Source organism: Populus nigra, chromosome 1, assembly GCF_951802175.1.
Source record: "Populus nigra chromosome 1, ddPopNigr1.1, whole genome shotgun sequence".
Taxonomy (NCBI): Eukaryota; Viridiplantae; Streptophyta; class Magnoliopsida; order Malpighiales; family Salicaceae; genus Populus; species Populus nigra.
This window is the reverse complement of record NC_084852.1, coordinates 37,943,429-37,970,944: the sequence shown is the minus strand read 5'-3', so window position 1 is coordinate 37,970,944 and position 27,516 is coordinate 37,943,429. Positions and strand designations below refer to the sequence as shown.

At 33.6% G+C, this 27,516-nt stretch overlaps 4 protein-coding genes across 14 annotated transcripts; 2 read left to right on the top strand and 2 right to left on the bottom strand.

Moving 5' to 3' along the window:
- The first annotated feature begins 267 nt into the window (after nt 1-267).
- LOC133691003 (uncharacterized) lies at nt 268-3,798 on the top strand. The gene is made up of 2 exons (XM_062111300.1): nt 268-808; nt 3,365-3,798. The coding sequence occupies exons 1-2, from the start codon at nt 551-553 to the stop codon at nt 3,599-3,601; spliced, it is 495 nt and encodes a 164-aa protein (XP_061967284.1). The 5' UTR covers nt 268-550; the 3' UTR covers nt 3,602-3,798.
- A 483-nt stretch (nt 3,799-4,281) lies between these two features.
- LOC133691005 (late embryogenesis abundant protein 18-like) lies at nt 4,282-4,951 on the bottom strand. Its single transcript, XM_062111315.1, has 2 exons — nt 4,813-4,951; nt 4,282-4,702 (listed from the first exon to the last, which is right to left on the bottom strand). The coding sequence occupies exons 1-2, from the start codon at nt 4,897-4,899 to the stop codon at nt 4,418-4,420; spliced, it is 372 nt and encodes a 123-aa protein (XP_061967299.1). The 5' UTR covers nt 4,900-4,951; the 3' UTR covers nt 4,282-4,417.
- A 4,735-nt stretch (nt 4,952-9,686) lies between these two features.
- LOC133685550 (AP-2 complex subunit mu-like) lies at nt 9,687-16,211 on the top strand. 9 transcript variants are annotated; one of them, XR_009839072.1, is made up of 12 exons: nt 9,687-9,987; nt 10,991-11,168; nt 11,551-11,674; nt 11,894-11,988; nt 12,149-12,238; nt 12,315-12,363; nt 12,464-12,602; nt 13,337-13,453; nt 14,044-14,134; nt 14,214-14,356; nt 14,605-14,694; nt 15,545-15,681. XR_009839072.1 is itself a non-coding variant. In XM_062106911.1 (12 exons), the coding sequence occupies exons 1-12, from the start codon at nt 9,905-9,907 to the stop codon at nt 15,860-15,862; spliced, it is 1,317 nt and encodes a 438-aa protein (XP_061962895.1). In that variant the 5' UTR covers nt 9,689-9,904; the 3' UTR covers nt 15,863-16,211. The 9 variants fall into 9 exon arrangements, 8 of the variants coding, with proteins under 8 accessions (XP_061962895.1, XP_061962896.1, XP_061962894.1 ...); XM_062106911.1 differs by lacking the exon at nt 14,605-14,694 and adding an exon at nt 15,782-16,211 and having other exon boundaries at nt 9,689-9,987; nt 11,584-11,674; nt 15,545-15,704; XM_062106912.1 differs by lacking the exon at nt 14,605-14,694 and adding an exon at nt 15,782-16,211 and having other exon boundaries at nt 9,689-9,987; nt 13,337-13,393; nt 15,545-15,704.
- Nucleotides 16,212-25,110: 8,899 nt separating this feature from the next.
- On the bottom strand, nt 25,111-27,497 carry LOC133696681 (protein LOL1-like). 3 transcript variants are annotated; one of them, XM_062118954.1, is made up of 6 exons: nt 27,228-27,497; nt 26,815-27,002; nt 26,554-26,667; nt 26,054-26,167; nt 25,814-25,923; nt 25,111-25,421 (listed from the first exon to the last, which is right to left on the bottom strand). In XM_062118954.1, the coding sequence occupies exons 2-6, from the start codon at nt 26,909-26,911 to the stop codon at nt 25,383-25,385; spliced, it is 474 nt and encodes a 157-aa protein (XP_061974938.1). In that variant the 5' UTR covers nt 26,912-27,002; nt 27,228-27,497; the 3' UTR covers nt 25,111-25,382. The 3 variants fall into 3 exon arrangements, with proteins under 3 accessions (XP_061974938.1, XP_061974920.1, XP_061974930.1); XM_062118936.1 differs by having other exon boundaries at nt 27,321-27,497; XM_062118946.1 differs by having other exon boundaries at nt 27,171-27,314.
- Between the last annotated feature and the right edge of the window lie 19 nt (nt 27,498-27,516).

The window sequence follows — 27,516 nt, the reverse complement described above, 5'->3', positions numbered from 1 at the left end:
AGTATTGTTAATATATATATATATATATATAATCAGTGACACGAAGAACAGTATTTTCACCTAACTTTTACAGTTTCTTATAGTTATAATTATAATAAAAAAAACAATCATGCTATTTTGCCAATAAACATCAAGTTATATTATGTAATTATGAAAATTAAGAATAGTAGAAGAAATAAAAAAGAATTAATGAATAAATTAACAACTAGAAATGATAAAAGCTTGTTTTGCGTGTTAAACAAAATAAATTAACAACTAAAAACCTGTAATAAAAACCTAACAAACTGCAGTCCAGTTATAATTTAACCCAAAAAAACCCTCGAAATCTTTCCCAATACATCAAGAAAACAAAACAACCTAAGCAGGAGATTTGTAAGCGAAGAGATCATCCTCATTCCCTCTCCCCTTGTCTTCTCCAACACTAATTCTCGAAGCCTCACTTTCAATCTCCAAATCCCAATAGCTCTCTCCCTCACCATCAAGTCCACAAACAATCCCATCTTCTCTTTGTCTAATTCTTGATTAAGTTTGATTCATATTTTGGGATGCGATGCGTTTCTTAAAGAGGATAGCTGGGTTTCTTGGATTCGCTAAAGATGATGGAGGCTACGAAGTGAAAGACCAACAACAAGAAGAAGCAGAAGAGCAAGACGATCATCAACACCCCAACCATGTCCGTTTTCGCTCCAATTTACAAGAAACTGGCCTTCCCCGCAAAGGTTTCGGTGTTCCTGTCCAAGTCGCCGTCGAACGCCCCCAGCTTGGACCCCTAATCGTCCCCTGCATTTCCGGAGACGGCGGCCTTCAGGTCCGTTCTTTCTCTAGACTTCACATCTTTGTTTGTTTTGTTTAGTTTTACATTTCAGTGATTTTTTGGAGTTTCGAAATGAAAACTGCTGGGGCTTATTCTGGTATTGTTGAATTGTTTGTGATATATAATTGGTGGTGTTTTTTAATGAATGCGTTTTGGTATTTATTTGCCGTGTTTCAATTGGGTTATTGTCAATCCAAATAATTGCCAGTAGGATCTTTGTTTCTTTCCTTGCAAAGAGGGAAACAATGATGAGAATTTGGGGTTTCCTTTTCCTGGTTAATGTTTGAGGATATATTAGGTGATTGAAGGTGGAGTTTGTACCTTTTACCTTTGGAATTATGTTGATGTTTTCATAGCGCAGCTCCAATTTGTTTTGTTTAACTATAAAGTCATTAGCATATGATCGCTAATTCTAGCTTTCTTCCATGAGGAGTTTTGCATTGTAAATGCTGTTATAAATGAAAGCAATCAGTTTTAGTCTGATTTTCAAGTCAAACAGCCAATCTTGTAGCCTACTTAGTGGGTTCACCCTCACCTCCATACCTTAATGAGTTGTGTAGTAACTCATAAAATACCTCCTGCAAACTTTTTTCTTATCTGGGTCAAGTATTGTAGCCTGTTGTTTTCTACTATTTCTCTACCTCCTAATGATTTCTGGTGTCATAACGTACTGTTATGTTGCCAATGTTTTACCGTGCCTGCTTCACGTTGGTGTTGATCTTTGTGAGTGTCTGCAACATATGATGCTATTACAGAGCGTTTTCTGGTGAGATGGTCAGTGTTAGCAGCGTCAAGTCATGAATTTGTATACAGTGATGCTCAACTTTGAACCTTCTGTTCATTATCTTGATTGGTCTTCCTTTTGCTTTAGTTTGGTGGTAGTTCCTTTGCTGAAGTTATTAGTTATTTCATGGTGGCTTCTGTAAATTATCCCAAAGAAGATGGATGTCCACTATTTTTGAATGATTTGAATTAAAATGGGCAACATTGGTTCATTGTGCTTTTGCTCCTAGATTGTTATGCCATCAGCTCATTTAAAATAATCTTTAGGCTCAGTGGACACTAACAAATTCTTTGATCTCAACTTTCAACTAGCAAATAATGAATTAGGAGTAAGATTTACAGGTTTTAAGGCTGCAATTTTGAATGATAATTTATTTTTTTGAACGTTACACTGTGTGATATGCACAAAAAAATATCGAGTCACTGTATCCATGCAACTGACGGAGTTGGATTTTGGACAATATGGATAGAAAGTAGGGGAATGCATTTAGAAATCGAAACAGTTGCTTACACTCTGTTCTAAATAAGAGTCATCTGTTTGAAGTAAACAGAGAGAGTGTACTGCATTAGCATAGACATCACGATACAATGCTTGAGAACAACAGAATATGCTTTCTGTTTACTTGAATTAGTTGACAAAGGAAGAGATAACAGTTCTATTACCCTTGGCCATTTTTGCTTATTTACAAAGAGGTAGCTGAATTTGAACTGAAATTTTGAAGAATACTTTAGGGGCCTGCTTTGTAATGTAGAAATGTTTTTCCTTGGAGAAGTTTGCTCTGGATTTTCTTCTTAGCTAATCCTTTTCTCATGAAAAGCAGCCAAAAATCATATTCTTTAGGGTGTAAAAATCATATTCTTTTAGCTACATCCAAAGCGGCACCAGATATAATGGAATGTTTGGATGCTTTGATTGCTGCTAGAAGCACCAATGCTTGAGAGAGATTGTAACTACCTTGGAAGCATGTCACAGTTCATTTTGAGGTAACATGCTTGGCAACTTCAATAACCTTTGGCAAGCAGAGGAAGTGCCAACTGGCACATTAGACCAAAGAGGCATTTGGAGACATCTCAAACGTTCCATCACCGTGACAGTTGATAACGGTTATACTCTGCTGGTTTGTTTTAGATAATTACAGGAGGTAGAGACAATAGCATCTGCAGTAGTAGGTAGGCTGGAGTAGCTCGAACTAGGAGGTCATGTCTGTATGTAGGGAAGAATAGAAAAGGTAAAACTTTCAAAAGTGCTGGGAAACCTAGCTAGTTTAGTTGAGCTTTTCATGTTTGTGACCTCATAAAAATCAACATTTCCTCCTTATGCAACTTTGCTGTTTCTTGAGCACAGTAATTCTTACACCCTGTCTGTCTCTTCATTTTGCATTTCGTCTTGCCGAGGGCTGTTGAATCACCAGATTGCAGAAGTCTTTTTTCTGGGTAAAATTTTTATTAATGAAAAGTTAAATACACGAAATGCAAACATGGGATGCTTTGCAGATGTGATTTACTGAATCACAGAACTACATTAGTTATTTGTTGATAGCTTTCCCTTTAATTGAAAGCCTCCTCGAAATATTCAGCAACAATGGTATAACAGACCAAAGTAAGTAAGTCAGTTTGTTCTGCTTAATTTTATTTGATGGATTTTGTCTTGTAGTTCCAAGCTCCAAATGTCATGCAGGCATTACACAGTTGATCAGTGTCATTATTGACATATTTATTGCTCTGATCTCTTAAAGTATGTTGATGGTCCATCTTTTCCGCATTTAGGGTCTGAGATGGTACGCGAAACGTCTCAGGATAGATGAAGATGGAGACGTGGCAGATGAGTTCTTTGACGAGGTTTTACCAGACACATCTTCCAGTGTTGATGAACAGCACAAGCCTTTGCCGAGGTTTGAAGTGAAGCACAGTACTCGGCCAGCTAAAATCAAGAAGCAGATGATGTCCCATGATGGGAAAATTCAACAGTGTGTGGAACATCAAGGTAGATTGCAGTGGGTATAATGGATCTTCATGTCAATGTCCAGGGCTCATGGGTGGCTGGGTGGGTTTCATTTGTCAGATCTATAGGGTAAGTATGTTGCTGGGTCATTCTTTTCTAATAGATTAACGTTTGTTGTCGTGGCCTGAATTGTGAAACCCCTACACCCAATTGTATTAATGTTTATGTTACAAAGCTTTGTCTAATTGGTTTGTGATGAGATCTTGATTTAGACCATCTAATCAGATAAATCTTACAGAATCCTGCAGGATTCGAATTCATGCACCAATTGATCCAAATCTGAATACACATCAATTTGAATAGACCGAACTAAATTGTTCCATGTGCTTTACATGTATATACATTTTCTTACTCTTCCCTTCGAGAAGACACTCATATCCGGTCTGCTTGTACACCTGGTTTTAATTGCTCACATTGTCTTACTCCCGGATTTGTTATTTTGTTTATTTGCACCCAAGGTGAAATACAAGAATGATCCAATGATTTGCATGCCGTGGAATTGTTTTCATGTATTTGCCCATTAACTGTTTACGGAGGTCTGAGTTATGTGGGCAAAACCAAATGAAAAATTTCTTATTAAAATTAGGCCAGTTTTACCCTCTGAGACATCTGCTGCATATTTATATGTCTGATGATGTCTGTTCTTCCCAAAACAAAAGTTCATACCGCAGCATGGTAAAGAGGGATGCGTGATTTATCAATAATTTTCGGTTCAGAAGAGAGTTTCCAACAGAGAACTGACAAACTCAAGACAGACAAGTCTACACGTACACACACACACCGAGTCCTACCTTCCATCACACAGCATGGCTAATTGTCTAAATATGCCCGTGTCCAGGAGGGTGTCCTCCTAGGGGGTGTGCAGGGGCCGTGGTTCCAGGAATGGTACCACCAGTTCCGACTGGCTGGTTAGCGTGGGTTCCAACAACGGGCTGAGTGCCCACCACAGGCGGTTGGTGGTGGTGGTGCTTGGAACTTAATTTCTCAGCTGCATGCTTGGCTTTGGCCTGATGTAATTCCATCTTTGCCTGTGCTCCCTTTACTTTTCTACGCTCCCTGGCCAACTCTCTCTCTTCTGCTGTCCTGGCTGTTGTTAACTCTGCCTGCAAGTTTTCAACAAGTATTTTTTACAAAATTAAGGCACAAGGATGAAACACATGCTTAGGCATACTTTCCTTATCTCTCTCTATTTGAGTTGTTCAAGAAATATAACCTGCTCTTCAACCTTGGCTTTGCAGATAGTCATGCGCTCCTTAGCAACACTAGCCAAATTGCTGATTTTCTCCTTAGCAGCTTGCATCTTTCTATTTCTGCTTCCACAAACTGTTTCTTTATTTATTTATGTTTCGCTGAAGTAGAAACAGCAATTGCTGCGATAATGTTTCAGTCTAGAAATGTAAGGAATTGCTAGGCCAAATGCCCAAAAGATTAGGACGCCACGATAACTGCCACGTGCCACTCATGCAACTGCATGCCTTTGATCAGGTGCCAGGTTGCACAGGTGCACGCTCTAGACACATGAGCTTTTCTTGGGGCTTATCGTAACGAGGAATAAGGAAAGAAGGAGCCTAAAAAGCTGGGACAAAATGAATCATAAGTTTAGGTCTTGCCCCAGAAGAAAAATGGCAACAATCCTGACATTTTCTTTTTATGGTGTGCATCATTGAATCTGATCAAGCAGTAAACATGAATTGAACAAAACAAGAAAAAATCTAGAGTTGATGAGCGGCAGCTTCACTAGACTCAACATTTTCCTCTACGATTTACTCGAATTTGCTTTCCTCACCTAAGAAGCTTTCCCGCTCTTAAAAGTTATAAACAAGCGGGGAGACACAAGTACAAAAAAATAAAAATGCTAGATACACAAAAAAATCACAACAATTGTATGAACTCTCTCCCAACCTTTTATTTACTCAATAAAATAAATTACACAAGCTCTCTTGTGTGTGCCATGCACAAAATTACCTTATCCTTTTAAGAATTGCATGCTACACAACTTATTTTCTGGCATATATATATAAAGTACATATATTGAAGTTACAAAGAAAACTTCTCCTTTCATTTCTAACAAGTGCTTAGGTAGTTTTACCCCATATTCCTATGAACTTAGTGGCTTCAAGAGTACTTCCAAGTTCCAACCATTCTCCATGTCTTTTAGCATGCCACCATTATCTAGTTATGTTCTTTCATAACTAGTTATGCTTGTAACTGCCATACCAACTCACTACTTAACTATAACCACCACTCACAACACTGCCGTGACTTCTTTGGTCAACTATTAGCCTTATTATTGCTAGGTTAGCTATGTTTTTTATTGGATTAGACAATCTATATTCTAAGCCCATATTCATACCAGCATGAACCCACTATTCACATAAATTATTGTGTACCTTGTCTGCTGATTCTACCATTGCCAATGTAGTTGTGAAACCTAATTAACATGGTCTAGGGAACATGTCATCATTATACATCTCGTGCACATAGATTACATAATAAACCTTCTCCACTAGAAGAGCTCAATGCCTTTTTTGGCTTAGACTTACAGTGCCCATATTTTTCAACTGTCACAATCGGTTTGTTTCCTCAACGAAACCTCCTGGTTTATCCTTTTTTTCATAAAGAATTTAGCCCGTTGATTCTATGATGAGTAAAAAACAAGTGTCATAACTCTACTATCTTCTAAAGCCTTTTTTACTTTCCACAAAGCAACCAAAAACAACTTAAAAACTAACCTAAATTGTTTAAACCAATCCTAGAATATCCCATGGACAAAGATAAAGTTGTAACACTAGTGTCACTCTTTGTTATGTCTCTAAAAAATCGTATACAACTCTATAATTACACACAAACAATGCTCATTCCCTTAATAATCCTATATCTATATACCAATTTGTTCATACATATGTAACTCTCTAAAATTACATAAACCCCCGTAAAACTTATCAAACTTTTCGAACTTTATATGTGACCTATAATATAAAAATGTGACCAATATAGTCTTAGTGATCAACATCCTTTTATGTCGAAGTTCTTTTGGAAGTTTCAAAGGCCACCAATCGTTATCCAAACACATAAAAAAATAATAACCCATTATCAATTTTACCTGATTTGATTCTCTATATGCAACTGTTGTACCTAAGAAACTCTATCACCACCCACATGGTTTTATCGATGCAAAAAAATTATTGTTCTAACCCTTAATGCATGTTTTATCCATTGAAAATCTACAATATAATAACCCCAAAAGGGAAGCCAACCTTGCTTTTATCATCATGATTTGTCTGTCATTAAGGTGTATAAAATCATAATCATAATTCATTTATCTCAATTTGTCTATTTCTCTAATATGCACAGAACACCCATTTTACTTCCTTCACCCCAATATGTCTCATCATCATGGTGCACACAATAACCCCAATCCTGCTCGTCTAAGGCAATCTAGCTATGCCACATCCTCACTAGTCTGGTTGACACCTTTATAGCTAAAATCTCAACCTAGTTGTGAAGCACACATATAGAATTTATATATATTGTTTCTTCAACACTTTTACCCATAAAGCTAGTATTAAGTTATCCCCACTTTAAGAAGTTATTCATAAAATGACTCCCATCACAAATATAACAACTAAAATTTTTCGGTGAACCCTTTCTTTTCACCATCAACGAACCTTGCCAACATTGTCCTTGGATTTTGATGAGACTTTAAAAGTTTCATTGTTGACATTTGATTTAAAATTTGTTAGTACATTGGAAAAAACTATAGTAGACCCAAATCCTCATTAGATTTAATCCTTCATCATAACTTTGTGCAACCTATATAGTAGTTAAGCCACCAATTTTGTAAATTTTCTGAAATGGCACTCACAATATAGTTCGCTATTTTCCCCATAACATCCCACACTTTGATACTGATTGTCATATAGAAAAATTTCATGTCCAAATTTCAACCTCTATATAGAGCCTAGTCTCATTAGACTCAACCGTTTCCTTTACGATTCACTCATGTTTGCTTAAAATTAAGAGTTTTCCACGTCTAAAAGGTTTCTTTACACTCTTATAGGTTATAAATAAGCAAAACCATACAAGAAAAAAGAATGAATGTTGCACAAAAAAAATTCAATAATTATAGGGACTCTTTCCTAACCTTTTATTAACTCAACAAAAGAAACTACACGAGTTCTCGTGTGTGCTATGCATAAAAATGCCTTGTTCCGTCAGACATTACATGCTATACAATTAATTTTTCCAGCCTATATATAAAGTATGTACATGGAAGTTACAAAGGAAACTTCTCCCCCTATTTCCAATAAGTTCTTAGGTAGTTTTACCCTGTACTCCATGAATTTAATAGCCTTAATACTTAGAAAGTTAGTGGGAAGTTTGTCCTCATGTTTCCATAAACTTACCGACTTCAAACGTATTTTCATCCATGTTCCATGTCTATCTAGCATGGTCTCATGATTTGACCATGTTCTTCCATAGCTAGTTATGCTTGTAACCGCTATAAAAACTCACTACTCGGTTATAATCGCAACCAACAACATTGCTGCAACTTTCTTGGCCAACTGTCAACCTTATTGCTATCAAGTTAGCTATGTTTTTTCTAGGCTTGGATAGTCCTTCATCCAAGCCTACATTATGCCAACATGAACCCACTGCCCACACAAATTTTCATGCAATCTTCCTATCAATTCTGCCACTATCACGCGACTATCAACCCTAACTAACATCATCTAGAGAACTTGTCATCGTTATGCTTCTCATGCATGTAGACATCCACAACACCTTTTTTTTTTAGAATAGGACCTTAACTACTCAAGAAAAGTTTTAGATGTTTATACCTAACTCCTTTTAAACGCAAGTAGATTGAGATGGTCCCATCCCAAAAGAAAATAATGATAAACTTTCTAAGATTTGTTCTAGATTGCACTTTTCTTTTTCTATTTAAAAAATTATATTTTTCATACTACAATTAATATAGTTGATAACACTTTATATAAAAGTTAGGAACATGATCAATGAGCACGATAAAAAAGTTGAAAATATTATACATTTTGATTTAATTTACAAAATGTTCTTATAAAAAAAATTAGTGCATGTGTAGTTGATGACTTTGTTCCAATTGTAAATGATTCTAGTACTGACTTTATGGTCCTTTTTTTTTCTTCTTCCTCTTTCTAGTAAGCCATAAATGCATCTATGTTTTCAGATCTAACTCTACAACCAATTATTACACATAACTAATACTTTCACATGTAATAACAACATCCAATTCTTGATTGTCATGTAAATACATTGACAATCCATTCAATTCAATTTAGTTTGTGAATTCAATTATCTAAGTCTTCACCAAACAAGCCAACTAAAAATCTAATTAAACAAAAAAGTCAAATTCCAAAATATTGAAAAACAACCTCACCTTAGCTCCCATGAATTCTCAACAACCTAATAATAACAACGAAAAAACCTCAAAAAATAAAGCATACATAAAAAAAACTTTAATTACTTTGCAAAACCATTATTTCCCAATCCCTTCCAAAACAAAAATTATAAGATCCCAAACTCTTCAAACATTAAAAAAAAAAAAAGAAAAGGCAAGGGACAATTTGCAAGAAATAAACGATATCAAACCATGTTAGCAAGAAAAATTAATATGATTGTTGTCCACCAAATCTTTACTTGCTCTAAATGCTCCTCTAAATGAGTTAATGCCAAGCTTATTAATGGATCATCCTTGCATACTGCTAATTTGTTTTAAGATTTTTGTATTTGTTGATGGGTTTTGATTTGAAAATTAAAAGAGGTTTAAAGAAAAGTAGAAGAATTAGAGACTTTGATTAAAGAAAGAGAAAAGATAATTAGAGATTTTGATAAAAGAGAATCTTGATTTTTAATATATATAAAAATATTAAAAAATTAATTTAAAATAAAAAAATTAATTTTTTTAAAAATAATTATACCATAAAAACAAAAACAACCTTAATATTAATAGTAATGCAAAAACTTAGCATAGTTAAAAGAAACGTAAGAACGCACGTGCCGGACACCATCGCGAGCCAAAAAAAAAATAAAGACCGGTGTGTTCTTTATTCTTGACTTCAAACAAAACGAACTCTGCTCTGCAACTCTCCATTTCAAAACAAATTAATAAAATAAAACCTAAAAAATCTCTCACATCACCGATTACCGAATCATCACCGTTCATCAATCTCTAGATCTGCATTTCCAACCTCCATCCGCCGTCGGTTACCGGAGACAAGGGGTTGTTTGACTAATATTTGAGGCGCCGATCAACTGGATCAGAGATGCCGGTGGCTGCTTCCGCAATCTACTTCTTGAATCTTCGAGGCGATGTCCTTATCAATCGCCTCTATCGCGACGATGTCGGCTAATCTCTTAATATCTGCTTTCATTCATATATATATTTGAATTGAACTTTTAGGAACCTTGCCGTGTAATGTAACCTTGCCGTGTAATGTATCTTTTTTTATTAAATCATTTCTCATTTAGCTTAGATTATGTGCCATCGCTTGCCAGATTAACTCTAATCGTCCCATAGATTATATTTCGATTAAAATTTATGCCAATAACAAGTAAATGTTATTGTTTTATGCCGTGGATATCGGAATGATTTTTTCCACGAAATTGCTTCAATGAATAATCGTAACTCAGAACATATGATAAGTTGTTTCACAGTTTAAAAGATTGCACAGTGCAATTTCTTCATCATAGTTCTTATTCTGTAAAAATAAGTCCCGCCGAAAGCATAAAATGATTCACACAGCCGCAACTTCATCCTGCTACTTTGCTTGTAGTTTGCTTTTGAGATATTCAATGAGGCGTGAACATTCTCAATTTCGTGTCTTCAAGAGGAATCGAACCTCCAAGGCTCCACTGCAAGGTTTTGAATCATACAAGGCTATCTTTTCCCCTCCAAAGAATATCCAGAGTAAATAATTTCTACTTTACTTTTGCGAAGAAGACAGAATTTGGTATTCCTTGAGTGGTAGAGGCCACAGCTGTTGTGTAATAAAGCATTGCAGTAGGTAATGCTTGCTAAGCATCGGCTTTTGAATTCTTTTCCTTTTCATGAGAGGGAGAGGAACTGCATGATTGGAGCCAAACACACTGTTGGAAGATGAACACAGGATGCTACACCTTCTCTATCGATTTTATATCATTCCTCTGTGATTCATCAAAAGCATCCACTTGATTTTAGTGGGAAACAATGCCTCCATTTTTTTTCTTTTTCTTTTTAGCCTGTTCTTCTCATTTTCCCATTTATTCATTTTCTGTCTTGGTCCTCATGTTTGTGTCTAGGCTGCATTAAAATGTGGCGCTTTGCAATTTGTAATCTTCAGCGGATGCTAAATTTTTTCGATTTCTTTCAGTGGAAATATGGTGGATGCCTTCCGTTTGCATATAATGCAAACGAAAGAACTCGGTACATGTCCGGTGTGGCAGATTGGAGGTTGCTCTTTTTTTTACATGAGAATTAGCAATGTCTACGTTGTGATTGTTGTCAGTAGCAACGCTAATGTAGCTTGTGCATTCAAGTTTGTTGTTGAGGTAGTTAGCTCTTTCTTAGTAGTTACTTTCTTTTTTAGGTTTAGCTTTTAATCCATTTGAGGATTGGCCTAGTTGGTCTTTCAAAAGGCTGATGGAAATTGCTTTCAGGCACTGAATGATCCAATGGAATAATAATAATAATAAAATGCTACGTACAAAATGATGAGCATCCAGCACTGATCATAATATTTCTCTCTTTGTAGGATGATTCTCTTACCAACATGATTACATTGTTCAGCTATTATTTGCGTTACTACAAATGCCAAATTAGATTGTACTTTTGGTGCCAATTAAGTCTTAAGCCATTACATACCCAGTGATCAAATAGTATTTCTTTCAGATATGTTATTTGCAGGAGACTAAAAGTTAATTGTTTCTTCAGTTGTTGACACTGCTATTCTCTGGCTGCATGCAGGCCGTTGCGTTGTTCAAATCGTACTTCGGTGGGGCTTTTGATGAAGATGCCATCAGAAATAATTTTGTTTTGATTTATGAGCTACTGGATGGTATTCACTTGAAGCCAATAGACTCTTATGATTGCATATTTGTACTTTCCCTTATTTTTATTTTTTTTGAAATTCGATGAAATCTACTTTATTACTGTTTCCCTCATGGGGTGATTCCACTTGTCATTATCCAACAAGTGAAAGTTAAATGTGATTTCTTTTCAGAACTGGAATGTTATGTAAATTAGTGATTTATTGGTATCTACATTGAAATTGCAGAAATCATGGACTTTGGTTACCCACAAAATCTTTCTCCTGAGATTTTAAAGCTTTACATCACTCAAGAAGGAGTGCGCTCACCCTTTTCATCCAAGGTTAGATGTTTGTTTCAACAACTGTCATTCAGAAGAATTAATGCTGGACATTTATTTCCAATTCTGTTTTTAATTTCCAGCATTGGCTTCTCGTCAATGCAAATGTTGTGTTAATAGCCATTGACCCTTTTCTTGTGTTTTTACCATTGGAAAAAAATAGCCTACAGACATACCTGTCCCCAATGCAACTTTACAAGTCACTGGTGCTGTTGGTTGGCGCAGAGAAGGCCTTGTTTATAAGAAGAATGAGGTGATTCAATTTTTCCTGCCTCTCACTTCATTGTGGTTTGGCCATTTGGCAGGATTTTCACATTATTTACATGCAGGTTTTTCTGGATATTGTGGAAAGTGTAAACCTTCTTATGTCTTCAAAAGGTGGGTTATGATTTTTTTTCTTCAAGATTTTCTGTATCTGTTCTTTTGGATATAATGCAACCACCGACTTGGTTGCTCATAAACAACTTGGTCATTATAGGTAATGTTCTGCGATGTGATGTAACGGGGAAGATCCTTATGAAGTGCTTCCTATCCGGAATGCCTGATTTGAAGTTGGGTTTAAATGATAAAATTGGCCTCGAGAAAGAGTCACAACTGAAATCCCGTCCTACTAAAAGGTAGTTTTTCATGGTACATAAGTATCATCCCCTCCATTCCGTACCCTCAACGAAGTATCATCCTCGACAATTCTGTCCTTTTCCTTTAGTTCTCATATTTCTTTATGAGCCTCCTTTTGTAGCGTAATGCATCATTCCATTTTTCTGATTTGTTTTCCATTCTATCTTTTCCAGTTAGTTAGGATGTGAAGTGCTCTCCTTGCACATAATTTTTTTTTTCTGTAAATGAACCTGGGGCTCATCTTGCTATTGTAATCCATTTGAAAAATGTCAAAATACTTGGCCTACACTGGTTTATTCACCCTAATGTATCCATACCAACATACAAATACCTTTCCTGGGATGAACAGTACCCCCCCATCTATCATCTATCATCAAACAGTTATGAACTGCAGCAATATTTCATTTCCTCTTGTGCTTTTGTTCATTTATCTTTTGCCATCTGCTTTCTCTAGAACTTAGACCATAAGCAAATTTTGTGAACTATTGGAAATTTGGAGCAGCTATAAAATTCATTGCTGGGTTTGGAATAGCCTTAGCTAGTCTTTTCTGCTTTGTTTTGTGACTTCTCTTCTTTAAATCTACTTTTGTCTAAATTTGATCTGTTAATTTCACATTTCTGAGAAATCGATTCTTGTTAAACACATAATTATGTTCTGTTGATTTTAGACTGCAAGGCGCTACGTTTATGTTTGTTTCATTAACCCGGTCTTTAAATGTGCTGTTTTATGCAGTGGCAAAACAATTGAGCTTGATGATGTTACATTCCATCAATGTGTAAATTTGACGAGGTTTAACTCAGAGAAGACTGTTAGTTTTGTTCCACCAGATGGTGAATTTGAATTGATGAAGTAAGCTGAAGAAATCTTTCTCATGATTTGTTGCATGCCTGAAGTTTATGCTCAAATACTCAAGCTACCCATGTGAATTTTGGAATTTGATAATAAAAATATATAGCAGTTGGTGTGCCTGTTGCATCTTTGTCTTTCAAATGAATTATTAATTTATCAAAAAAAGTTGTATGGTATGTCCCAAAAAAGAATAAAAAAATAGATATTATTTTTTTCACTTTTGGTCTGATAATAGTCTGGACTCTGGAATTTATCCAAAAAAAAAAAAAAGAAAAGGTCTGGACTCTGGAGCATAACATGTTTCTCAAAGGATTTCAGTTGCATTAATCATGGCAAGTTACTACCTTCTATGCTTGACAATTGATTGTGTCTTGATTTTGCTTCTCCACGGTCTATCTGGAGCCTCTACTTTGCATAGACTGTTCTTTTTTTCTTTTCTTTTTTTGATGAATTTGCATAGACTGTTATATCTTCATTCCCCAAATCTAGACTTGCTTGAATACACATATATATTTCCTTTTTTTAATCTCCTGTCCTTTTATAATTTTTGAAGTTATGTATAATTGCTTGGTGATTCATTTTTTCCCTAGGTATCGAATTACTGAAGGGGTTAATCTTCCATTTCGGGTATTGCCGACAATCAAGGAACTGGGTCGAACTCGCATGGAAGTGAATGTCAAGGTTTGTTCTTTTCTGTTCAGTTATCATGCATTATGTGGATGTTTGTTGTGGTGCAGTTATCTTATGAACTAATTTTCAGGTTAAGAGTGTCTACGGTGCAAAAATGTTTGCACTTGGGGTTGTCATCAAAATTCCTGTTCCAAAACAAACTGCTAAAACAAGTTTCCAAGTTACATCTGGTCAAGCGAAGTACAATGCTGCGATTGATTGCGTAGTTTGGAAGTAAGTATGCTTAGCTTGTTAAATGTGTACATTTTGTTTTTTTCTTAGGTTCTTTGGATGGTTGTTCTCTATGTTCTCTTTATAAGAACTGCAATGCTGGATTTATCCCTTTCAATTTCACATTCATAAAGTTGTTAGTCTTTCCTTCATTTCAAATGTGAAGCTGCATGGAAATGGCCTTAGTTTATTGTGACATTCTGATCCAAGAATGATCCTTTATACTGATTTAGTTTATTTCTTCTTCTTAGGTTCAATAATTATATACCACCTATTCTTTCATAGCCTCTGAAGCTCCATTACACAGAAAATAATACCGACAGGCAGAGGCTAGTCTTGAGGTTGGATGACCTTTTATGAATAGTTGTATACAAATTAACTTCTTATGAAATCTGTATTAATGGAAGGGTAAGATTATTTAATTTATTTGAGGCCGTTGAGCCCAGGCAGTACATATAGATTCATCAGATGCCTTTCTGAGGATTGTACTGAAATGACAGTCTGTGTGCCTGCAATGCCTACAATGTTAATAAACCTGAAGGTTTTTGTGTATGTGAAGAAGCAAATAAGATGCTGATTGCAGCCTCTATTAATTTCTTAAAAAAAAAAAAAACATTTGACATTTTAGGCATTGTTTCTTACACTGTACATCAGGACTGGAACCAGCAACACTAGTGTGAACACATGTAACCTTAGATTGATCTGAGTTGCAATAAGGAAGTATTTGTCATCTCTGACACCCCCATCTCCCCTACTTCATAAAGGTCATGTTAATACTAACTTGGAAGTTTTGATGTTCTAATTTTGACATGTTTACAGAAAAGGGAAAATCTGAAGAAATGGCTTTATCATATTTATTCTGTGTAATTGAGATAACATCTCGGTGAATATTGTTATTGAGCCCAAAATTGATTTCCCACAGTTTAGATGGTTTATAAGATGTCCCACTGTCATGCATTTGGCCCAAATAGGAGTCACTCAATGGTGTCATGCAACTTTGGGCATGCCTTGATTGATCAACTCCTACGCAAGTACATTTACTAATTTGTGCATGCTATCTTATTACCTCAGTACATTTACTAATTCGTGCGTGTTAGCTTTATTGTACGGATATGTTCTATTGTAAATTTGTCCTTTTTAAATTGTACTCCTAGTGCTGTTGCTTATGGGCATGTTTTTGGAGCTGTTTAGGATAAGAAAATTTCCTGGACAAACTGAGCCAACCATGAGCGCAGAAGTTGAGCTGATATCCACAATGGCAGAAAAGAAGTCTTGGACGAGGCCTCCAATTCAGATGGAGTTCCAAGTTCCGATGTTTACAGCATCTGGTTTACGCGTTCGTTTTCTAAAGGTACAAATCTTAGTTAAAAGCCATGTTACTTTCTTTATGTGTAAAGAAGCAGCTATGACCTAAGTGATTTTATGCAGGTATGGGAGAAAAGTGGGTACAACACAGTTGATTGGGTTCGTTATATTACTAAAGCGGGCTCATATGAGATTAGGTGCTAGAAGTATTGGAATGCTGTTGTGAGACAGAGGACTTTGTGGGGAGATGATATCATTTGCTAGTTATTCTAGCCAATTTGAAATGAAATCACTGCTTCATTAGCCTTGTCAACAACTGTGATTGAGCCTCCTTTTCCCTCTGAAATGAGGCCGCTGATTTCCTTGATTCATTTTTAGTTGTCAATATTCTATTATTTGGAGTGAGCAGTGGTTTTGCTGTAAAGGCTTGGCCCTTTTGATAAAACTGCAAGACAAGTTTTCTAATCACGCTCAACTGTATGTAGCGTTTTGCCACTGTTTCTGTTTATAATTGATATAATATTAGTGGTCTCAGATTATTATTTTTTGAAAATGTACATATAAGTGCATTTTTGACAGACAAATGACCAATGCTAATTTTTTTCAAGACTAAAGAGTTCATTTTTATATTTTACCTTTAAAAAATGTTCATATTTAATTATGCAACTTATATTACCTCTTCATATACTTGAAAAATTACCACTAAAATAATTTTTTCTTTTATTTTAGCCCTTTTGAAACAATTCTTCATGCATTCTGTGTAAGAAATGGGAGTTCGAAGTGGGTGGGTGCATCCAACATTTGACTTTTTTTGGAGGGCTATCTTACTCTAAATGCTTCAATGCCACAGGAAAGAGATGACTATGCCTTGGAGCTGGCCATGGTTGATGAACAGGTAATGTAGTATACTTAATCAGAAGTGAGAAACAATCTAGTCTAGCATGTGGATTGCTTTTTTCCTTCCTGTAATTTTCGTCTTTAAATCTCATATAACCATTGTGTATATGCTATGTACGGTTTACCAGTTGCTTCGATGTTTTCATGCTATATGGTAACTTCACATGTGATTCATTGCTTGAATGAAGTTGTGATGATGCCTTGTTATCGATCCAATTACCACATCATTAACAAAAACTAAAGCCTGTGGAATCACTTTTTATTTTTTCATAAATCATTGTGCATTGCGATAATAATTTTTTTTTAATTTTCAATTCGATTCTTAATTATGTTTTTCACAATTAAGCTCTTTTAAATCAAAATTAGCATTAAATTACATATTATTTAGAGGAAAGGTTTAATTAAAAAATAGAGAATTGAAGTGAAAAACACGGGTAAAATAGGTGACGCTTTCAAATTTATTTGTGAATTATATTTTAGTCCCCTAACTTTTTTTTTTCCCTATCAGGTGGCCAATCCCTTTGATTTTTTAAAATATATTTTGAAATAAAATTATATTTTTTTCATTTTCTAGTCTTTTTTTTCATGGGAGGATAGAGATAAGTCGCTAGATTTCAGTAAAGAGAGAGAAAACTCTTCATTGGTGACAATTGTGACCACCACACATTTTAAAATTGATATCAATGGATTTTACTAGGTAAAAAAAGTCTTATAATAGTTGTTTTAAGTCTCAATATAGTCTACAAAACAAGATCTAGGTCAAGAATGCAATATGTTTTTTAAAATTTTATTGAGTGTGGTACTTATACCAGTACACGGAATAGCCGTTTGCACATGCTAAGAAGCTGTCATCAAGCTATTTCTAACATATCAAATATACGTTGAACAGATTCCATTTCCATGTACAGAACAATCGTCAAGTTCTTATAGCTGTGGATAACCCTTAAATAGATCCAAACCTCTGAGCAAATATCTGTCCAATCTTTCTGTGCCTCGCATCCATCGTTGGCCAGCTTCATTGATGAAGTACAAAAGGATGGGCATCTCCAGACCTTCTTTTATTTCACTTTAAAGTTTCTGGTTGTTTGTTACTTGTCATCAAATAAGTCTAATTACATGCGTTGGTTTCTTCATATTTATGCGTTTTATCCCAATTGCTAGTATATTGCCCGTTATTTACCTCGAGTTGGATAATTTTTTTAAAATATTAAAAATTTATTAAAAGCATGGAAAATTTCTTAAATGTGTTATTAAACTTAGCTTAATGGGTTAATTTTAAAATCTCACAACTTAGTTGTTTGCATAACTTAAGTTTCCAACTAAACACGTAGTAGTTAACATGAATTAAATTAATTGATTTCATTTCGTTGATCCAAATACAATCGTGATGACTGGCTTTAAGATGACAACTTGTTTTTAAAAAACATTATTGAGACAATGATAGATTGAATTGATCTCAGTCTCCTAATGACACGTGCTATAGACTATATTAAGTTTAATATTTTTTATGAACTTTTTTTTTATAATTATATAATAAAAATATATGCTCATAAAATTAAGCATCAACTTAAAAATAGACACTTATTTGAGACAATGATAACTCTATAGAAAGCAATAAAAAATAAATTGTGCAGTTTATTTTCTAACCAATTTAATATTGAATGATAAAATTGAGAAACAAAAATTTAAAAATCAAAGGACCAAAAACAAAAAAATCATATCCATCCAGTGACAAAACTCATCAAACCTGTGAACCATGTTACCAACGCTAGCACGTCGAACCTATGCATTTTATTTTTTTATATATCCGATATTAAAGGATAAAATTGAGAAAAAGCTATTAAAAACAATTAAAGGAGCAAAAACCAAAAAAACATATCCGACCAGTGGGTGAATTTGTCAAACCTATGGACCAAATAACCCAGGTTAACACGCCAAACCTGCGAAGGGGGTTATGGACTCCAACGAGATTAAATTTTTTTCAAAAACTATTTTTTATTTAACTCCATGATAACAAAAATTAATGATTGCAATATTAAACACCAAACTCCAGTGGGATTATAATTTTTTATTTAATACTGAGATGTTGAAAAAGAAAAAAAAAGTTAAACTCGTGAGACATGCGGATCAGGTCAACTAGTCAAACTTATGAACATGTCCATGAACTTTATAAAATTTAATAACATGACTTTTCTTTGAAATTATTTTCTTAGAATATGATAAAAAAAAAAGCAAGTTCAATCAAAAAAAGATAAAACAAGCACACCAATAAACCCTTTTTAGGTTTATTTTTTTTTCTATAAAAAATGGGAAAAACTGAGAGTCATGACCCGATTTTTATATTTATGATTGACACATAGACAAGGTTCCTCTCCAGGGTTCCATACCTATGCAAACCTAAAGTTACACACGAACTTATTCTTTAAATAACTCAATTAGAGTTCAATGCAACCCCAATAACAAAATTTACTTCATAATATAATTTGATTGTCTTAATACAACAGTTAAATATAAACTCCTGTAATTATGGAGCACTAATTAGAAATAATTGAAAAAGTACTAATTACAAAAAAAAAAAGGTTCTGAAGGTTTACCAAAAGCGACCTGCTAACAAGTTATTAGCCTGAAAAAGATAAATAATGAAAGAGTGAGTTCAACAACTCGGTGAGTAAATAATATTCAATATACATCTACGAGGTAATACAACGATGAGAAATATACAAAAGTTTGGATTTACGCTTTTCTAGAAGAGTTTTACATGTAGGTCATAACAAGAAATATCATAAGGTAAAACTCGTCAAAAAATCAAAATGCAATGAGAAAGTGGCTCTATACTGTGAGATGATTAGTTCGCACAGGTTGACGACCCTGACCAATTAGAGATCAAATACGATGTGCATAGACCCTGTTAGCATGAGTATTCTGACTAGCATATCAAATGGTCATATTATAATCAAATAAATAGAATCATATTTGAAGGCTTAACTCATGAAATCAATCAAATGAGAAGTTATCAAATCAAACATACACATATCTTATATTCAGAATTCAGATTCAACAAATGATCATGCATTATCATAATAAAAGATAATAATCAATATATATTATCACTAAGTATGATCCATTTCATACTAACAATTCAAATTTTTATATTATTCATCATGTACATGAAATATTATTCACTCACCTGAATCAAAAGAGAAAGATCTTAAAAGCAAATGTTTAAGGGAATCTTACTGATGTCCTACGGATATAATATCAGGATTATCTGAATACAAAAGAAGACATACTAAAAAATAACTTGAAAAGAACGTACAAACTATTTATACACTTAACTTAGGGTCTAACTTATGATCTTATATGTTTTTTAACCAAACTGATAATTTTTTCTAAAAACCCAAAAATCAAACAGTTTTCCTGAAATTTAATTCAAAAGAAAACAAATCATAAAAATTGATAATAATTCACCAAACAAACCTCAATTATTCATCAAACCAATTTGAAAAACTAAAATTACAGCTAGGGACCAATATGGAATTTTATCAAATTTTAAGGGTCAAAATGTAATTTATCAAATTAGAGAACCAAACTGAAAATGTCATAAATTCATAACTATACTGAAGTTTTGCCCATGATTCATCTTTAATTTTATCCAGAATCTTGAATTTTGCTCTAGGTACCCAACTATAATTTTTACAAATTGAGGGACCAAGCTGAAATTTTATCATTTTCAACCTCAAACCCAGATTTTTCCACAGATCACCTACTGATCTACCAAAATCTCTAATTCAAATTCATCATTTAAACAAATCATAACTCAAAATTATCATCCTTATAAAAAATCTTCCAAAATCAACTAAATAAACCATTATCCATAACAATTAACCTATAATATTACAATCAACTCATCAATCAAACCCAAAACAAAATCTTCAAAACTTCAATCTTCAACAAATTCAAAATCAAAGCTCATACATATTAAATCATAAATCATACATTAACAACTTATTTCTTCTAATTCTCTTCCCTTTTCTCCTTTCTTTCTCTCTTTATAGTCTTTTTTTTTTCTATTTATATTTATCAACTCATATGCAATTACCTTAATGACCCTCATTCCTTTATATTTAATATCTATCCATCCAAGGGCATTGTTGCCTTATCCTATCAATTCTTTCTCTTTTATATTAAAATATTACACCGAGAGATAAATATAAATCAAAATATTTAATATCTTGATATGGGTAATTTTACTAATTTACATGATTGTGTTTAATGAATTTTTTAATTAAATTCAATGTCAAATAGAAATTGACAAGCACATAAGATTTATTGGATAAAATAAAAAGTAAAAATATATTATGCAAGGCTATACATATTAAAAATATCATAAGAAATAAATATTTTTTATTTCTTAAAATAAATTTAATATATAAAAAATATATTTAAATTACAAATGAATCATACTAATCCCTTTAAAAATTTAACAAATCTAATATAAATAAAAATTTAATAACTATGTAAAAGAGGATAAATAAGAAAAAAACAAATCACAGAAAGGTAAAATATAAACTTAAAAATTATTTTTAAAAATATTAAAAAATTCAAAATTTAAAAAATCAAAACTATTAAAAAGAAAGAAAGAAAGAAAAAAAAGAATGAGGCCAGGCCTAGTACCTGGCCCATGACTAACGTGTCATCTAGCATACCCAGATTCTGACCACTGTGGTGGCCGAAAAATCAGGGTGCTTGATTTTTCCTTCTAAAAAGTAAAAACCCCTTTTCCATTCTTTTTTAACCCAAAACACTTAAAAAAACACCCTAGCTCCAAAAGCGCAAAAAACCGGTCTAAAACCAAGAATCAACCTGGAAACCAATTTTTTTCTAATCTCAAATTTGGATTTTTTTTGCCCTTTCAAGATAAAAATAAATAAATAAAAATACCCAAATCAAATTCATCTCATCATATAGAACCATTTGAAACAAAAATATAATGTTTTGGTAGTCAAAATCGTTGAAATGACATCTTTTCTCTCTCCTCTCATCCTAAAAATTAAAAAATAATGAAAGTAAAATTTAGTACCGAAATGATTTTTCGCAAACTTCAAAGGACCGGTCACCTAATAGCAAAAACATATTGGGGATAAACATGCACTTCACAAATAAATTTGTGCAAGCCAGCTATGTTACTTGTATTTTGTACTCCAGTCCCCTGTCTTTCAATCCTACTCTCACCCCTAAAAAAAATCCAACTAGGTTCTATTTGGACTTAAAAGGCTAAATTATGCAAAAAAAAAAAAAATTAAAGAATCAAATTAATTTTTTTTTAAAATAATACTATTATAATCTATAGTAAAATATAAAAAGATGAACAATGAATAAATTTATATTAAGTGAAAACGCCACATCAATTAGTTTTATAACTAGATGTCATATTCGCGTGCTGCCGCAGGCTTGTGGCAAGCCCGTGCATTGTCGTGGGCTTATGAAAAAAATATTAAAAAAAATTTATACAGAGAAAGACTATTACAATCTACAATATTTTCAAGAAAAAACTACAAAAATAATTTTAGAAAAAAAACATAAAAAAAACGAAAAACCATGTAGGAAAACTCTGTAGCAATCTATAATGTTTTGTGAAGAAATATACAGTTGTAATTCTCAACTAACTCAATATTAAAAAAATAAAATTGATAAAGATAATTTTAAAAAAATTCATAACAAAAAAATATGTGGGGAATGATTGTAGTAATCCACATTGTTTTAAAGAAAAAAAGTACAAAGATAAATTCTCAACTAGTTTAATATAAAAAAAATAGAAGCAACAAAGATAATTTTAAAAAAAATCTTGTAAAAAAACAAAAAATCATAAAAAAAGACCCATGTAAATAAACACTATAGCAATCCACAATGTTTTGTGAGAAAAACTACAGTTGTAATTCTCAACCAACTTAATATTAAAAAAAATAAAATTGGCAAAGATAATTTTGAAGAAAATCATAAAAAAAACATAAAAATCACGTGGGGAAACATTATAGTAATCCAAAATGTTTTTTTTAAAAAAAAACTACAAAACTAAATTATTAACCATCTCAATATTAAAAAAATAAGTTCAATAAAGATAATTTTATGTGGAAAAATACTTTAGCAAAGCAAAAATTATATGGAAAAACACTGTAGTAATCAACAATGTTTCAAAGAAAAAACTATAAAACTAAATTCTCAACCAGTTTAATAGTAAAAATATAAAATTGATAAAGATAATTTAAAAAAAACAAAAAAATAAAAAAGAAGAAGAAGATAATTTTGGGAAAAAAAGAAAAAACAAAAAAAGAAGAAGAAAAAGCATGTGGGGAATGGAAAAAAAAATGAGAAAAGAAAAGAAAAAGACATGCAGGGAATGGAATATATATATATATATATATATATATATATATATATATATATATATATATATTCTTTCTGCCCGTACGCGTTTTAGAGTATTGTTAATTATACTCAATAGATTCTAGACTTGAAAGACGATCATAAGGAATCAAACGCAATAATACAACGTTAGCTTGCTAGTAGCATGACTGTCATTATCTGCTGCACACAATATAACAAAAGCATTATTATCCATCTTCATCGGCCTGCTTCGTGATACAAATGTTGATGTGAATTGCTTGATTTTTGCTTCATCTGTTTGGCTGTCCTAGCTAATCACTCCCAGGTAACGAGGAATTACCTGAGGCACTCCAATGCAATGTTTTGGGGCACTACCTGAGGGCACTCCATTTGCACGCGCCTCTCACCTTGCACCGTCGTCAATTCATGAAAACACCCTTTTCCTAGCAATTACTGAAGTCCACCGGATTACAGTGCCGCTTACAAAAATAAATAAATAAAAACTCTCACAGAAAGTCTTGTCACTGAACCGGGTTCCAAGGTCCTTCTTCAAGGCCCCAACGACGACCCCTGATTGGCGGTGGGCTGATGGAAGACTAATGTAGACATGAGAACCACCAGAGGTAAGCTACAGTCATTCTTGGACAAAATTGGGGTCCATTGGACAGAAGTTTTGAGGCTACGGTATGGCAGGCACCATAATCACTTGCCCGTGATGTTAGGGTTTTAACTTTTAGGATAAACCATATCTCGTTGTTTTCATGTTTCAAATATAATTTTTAAAAAAATTAAATTTTTTATTTTAAATTATTTTTTTATATTTTATTTTTTTATAAGTTAATATCAAAAATAATTTTTTAAAAATAAAAAAAATATTATTTTAATATATTTTCGATGAAAAAACATTTTAAAAAATTATTATTATTATATTTCCAAACGTACAAGATAATATTGTGCTATGATAAATGATCCCCTGAAAATGACAATTTCCAAAGGAAATAGTTTCCGCAACCAATCTTTTCAGAACATCAATATAAATGTAACAATATAATGAAAGATTACAGGGTTGATTAGTGATAAAAAAACTCAAACAAATATAGTAAAATGTGGAAAACTTACAAATTTAAATATTTATGAATAATGCAATAATGATAGGTAAAGGCTTAAAACAAGTAATCTGGAGTGATTCTAGATCATAAAAGGACCTAAAAATAGGTTCTCAAAGTAGATTTTAACCTTGAAAACAATTTAAAATGACATTGATGTCATGAGTCTTTCGAGAAAGCTTCATGAACTGATATGATTTGCGTATGAATCGAATGCTCGTATAAAAAATTGTGGCCATCAACTAAGCAATGCAAGTTTTCCCTTCCAAGCCATCTTCTTAGACTTTTGTCTATCGATCCAATCTATGAACTCAACAGGTAGACATCCCATGTTAGCCCCCCCACTTGGAAGACACTCAACCTTGAGTCGTGATTGAGCTCTGGATACAATGGTTCATAATACTCATAAATGCCTTCCACGTTAAAGGTCTCAGAGATGCTCAAACTATCTGGTAGAAGAACCCATGTCTAGATTTATTCCGATACCAAGTTGGTCAAAAAAAATGGCTGAATTGTCAAAAAGAAATTTAAGAATATTTTCATCAGAATTGTTTTATGATTGAATTTAGGATGTTTATCAAGACTCAACATAGACACTACTTCAAGATGATTGATTATGATTTAATTCTGTCCAATTTAGTCAATTATTGATGGAAGTTATTGAAAGCTAAACAATTTGGTTGCCTAAGCGGTGTTGGAATCTTCATTATTTTCTTTGAAATTCTTCGATTATCTACAAAAGGGACTCAAGGAAGTTGATTGGATGTTTGGTACCGTATTGAAAAGAGCTAGTGTATCCCAGCTGAAGAAAAACAAGAACAAAAGGAGAAAAAGAAAAGTTACGTGAGTTTGAGGAGAACTTTTCTGGCAGGGAATCTATCGTAATTTTTCCTACATGCAAGAGCTAATCTGGCCCAGATAACTTTTTAGAGATTGTTTTTATTGAGACAATTTTAGAAAATTCCAAAGCAGAAAGTATCTGAAATGAATCTTTCCGGTGCATTTGATGCTATTTGTAGTCGCATATGTCAAGTAAATGAAAATGAAGTTCATCTTATCCCAAGATTTCCAAATGCGTTCAGGGCCACAGTCTAAAAGTCTTTCCATTGAATATTATTACTTCACATACATTCATTCAATCCGCTAAAACTGCTTATTTTTCATACAAATTAAGTAGGCCACGCAAAAGGGAGAGAAAAATATAACTCTATACATGTGACTGGAGGGGATTTCCTCTTCTTCACCGGGAGATGCTATCGTCGGAGGAGATATTGTAATATGCAAAAACATATTTGTAGAGTTTGTAATGGCCAACTTTAGTTCAGCTGCGTAACAATTCAGGTATTGAACTTGCGTTCATTAACGCTTGATGAGACCTGCTTCATCCAATGAAAGGCAAAGAGATTAGTCGTATGCTTATATTTTTCTTATCATTGCATTTCACTGCAAGGAGGTGAAGTGTGGCTTCTTTCAAAACAAAGGAAAAACTTGGCAGAAAGAACTAGAAGTTCGTGTGTTCATCAGAAGAAAACAGACCCCTGTTTACTGAAGTAATGGCATTAACTTCTCTTTAGCTTATTATATCTGGTGCATCTGATTATACCTAGAGATGTAATTTCCAGTTTTCCCTGGCATGAAGTATGGAACACCTATGAATGCCATCTACTATAACTTAGGCTTCAACTGCTATTCTGGGAATGGAATCTATTACTGTTAAGGGACTTCTAAACTAACAAGAGATAAAAGAGTAATGGAGTTATGTACTGACCCCAACTGGTGTGACAAAATTGCAAACAGCACATTTCACAGACCGTGCTCCATATCGGTACATCAACAGCATCCTGCAGCTCCCACAATTGACGTGTGCCACTTGATTTGCTGTCATATTATAGATTTGATGTTTATCTCCCAACTTAATCTAAACCAAATCCAGTTCTAAAATGCCCTTTCCAGGTAATACATTACATACTAGAGTGGTTGAAAAGCAATAGGTTCTTAAGTTCCTTACCCTCCAAGGCTAGATTGACTGTATGACAACAAGAACACTGCACGCTCGTTGCTCCACGGATGTACATCAGTAAGGTGTGGCAACCTCCGCAAACCAACTGGGCCATTTCTGTGCCTATTAATATATAGTTGAACAGGCAAAGTTACTAAATAAATGCTCAGACATTTTTCTGGATGTCATAAACGTACAGTTCATATGTAGTTTTTGCATTTTAGGAGTTTGTTCAATGGTGAATACATCTGTTGAACATTTTCATGAAATAATAGCAAGGACCAAGGGCTGATAGGAGGGGAAAGGGCTCTATATGTTGGGTTCGAAGTTTAGACTCCATCAATGCTGGAAAAGATAAATTAATGGCTTCGACTATTTCTGATCGCCTTTCAAGTAAAGATTTATTAAATTATGAAAAAAAGAGAACTCTTTAGTCTAAACTGTATTTAAGAAATAGAGTTTGTGATTAGTATAATAAATCTATGAAGATATAATAGATAAACTCGTACCAGGAGGTGGCACAGCTGTTACTGCATTGCAAACAGCACAACATACAGAGGTTGCTCCAACTGGATAGAGTAACAGGTTTCGACATCCAGAACACACGAGCTGGCTCTGTGCACCTGAAAATCATCATCAAACTAAATCATAGATTGCTTTTACCAGTATCACCCAATTTTTCTTGTCATCTCTTTCATTGAAAAATGAAACAAAAAAGGAAAATCACATGGTTTTGAGGCTGAAACAAGTTCACAAGTAACTAAACACACCGTTGGCTGGAGGAGGAGGAGGAGGGGGAGCTGGAGCTGGAGCAGGAGGAGCATATGGGGCTGGAGGTGTTGGATAAGGTGCAAGAGGAACTGGCATTGCAAAACCTCACAAAGCTAATCTTTCTTCTTCGATTTGGTACAAGCTTACACAGTCTCAAACACACAAAGCACAGCCATTTCTCCCATGCCTGGGCACAAGTAAAGCACATGAAAACAAATATATGTATCAGTGCTAATGTACAGCATTACAGATTTAAGAGTATCTTACACAAAACACAATGAAGTTGCGAATCTAAATTCGTTTACTATTTAGCATTGGCAAAGGAAAAGAGTGTCAGAGAAAAGTAATCAATTACATGATTAACAAAAATAACAAACACCCAATTGAGTAAATTTATGTATGGAAACCATACAAGAATATTTGTTGGATATCATTTAGAGAAACAAACAAGCTTGGAGAGCTTCAAGAACAAAGAATCCAGTCTGAACATTTGTCAAGCACACACCTTTAACAACTTGCAGATGAGTGGGCGAGAGAAATATGTTAAATTAAACTTTGAAAAGGACCAATGAAATTGGAACGAATGATGTGGTTTTTTTTAAATCCTAGTAACACACATAAGTTTACAGGGAGCTACAAGACTTTAGTAAATTATGATATGGTTTTTTTCAAATCATCAACATTATGATATTTCCTTTTAG

Bases quoted from the DNA above. Each gene is read 5' to 3' on its own strand.
- LOC133691005 (XM_062111315.1), bottom strand. From the start codon at position 4,899: ATGCAAGCTGCTAAGGAGAAAATCAGCAATTTGGCTAGTGTTGCTAAG. The intron at 4,703-4,812 runs GTTATATTTCTT...GAAAACTTGCAG, and splicing joins AAGCCAAGGTTGAAGAGCAG to GCAGAGTTAACAACAGCCAG.
- LOC133696681 (XM_062118954.1), bottom strand. From the start codon at position 26,911: ATGCCAGTTCCTCTTGCACCTTATCCAACACCTCCAGCCCCATATGCT. The intron at 26,668-26,814 runs GTGTGTTTAGTT...GATGATTTTCAG, and splicing joins TCCTCCTCCTCCAGCCAACG to GTGCACAGAGCCAGCTCGTG. The intron at 25,422-25,813 runs GTCAGTACATAA...TGGATGAAGCAG, and splicing joins ATTTTGTCACACCAGTTGGG to GTCTCATCAAGCGTTAATGA.
- LOC133685550 (XM_062106910.1), top strand. From the start codon at position 9,905: ATGCCGGTGGCTGCTTCCGCAATCTACTTCTTGAATCTTCGAGGCGAT. The intron at 12,239-12,314 runs GTGATTCAATTT...ATTTACATGCAG, and splicing joins TTGTTTATAAGAAGAATGAG to GTTTTTCTGGATATTGTGGA. The intron at 14,357-15,544 runs GTAAGTATGCTT...GGAGCTGTTTAG, and splicing joins ATTGATTGCGTAGTTTGGAA to GATAAGAAAATTTCCTGGAC.
- LOC133691003 (XM_062111300.1), top strand. From the start codon at position 551: ATGCGTTTCTTAAAGAGGATAGCTGGGTTTCTTGGATTCGCTAAAGAT. The intron at 809-3,364 runs GTCCGTTCTTTC...TTCCGCATTTAG, and splicing joins CCGGAGACGGCGGCCTTCAG to GGTCTGAGATGGTACGCGAA.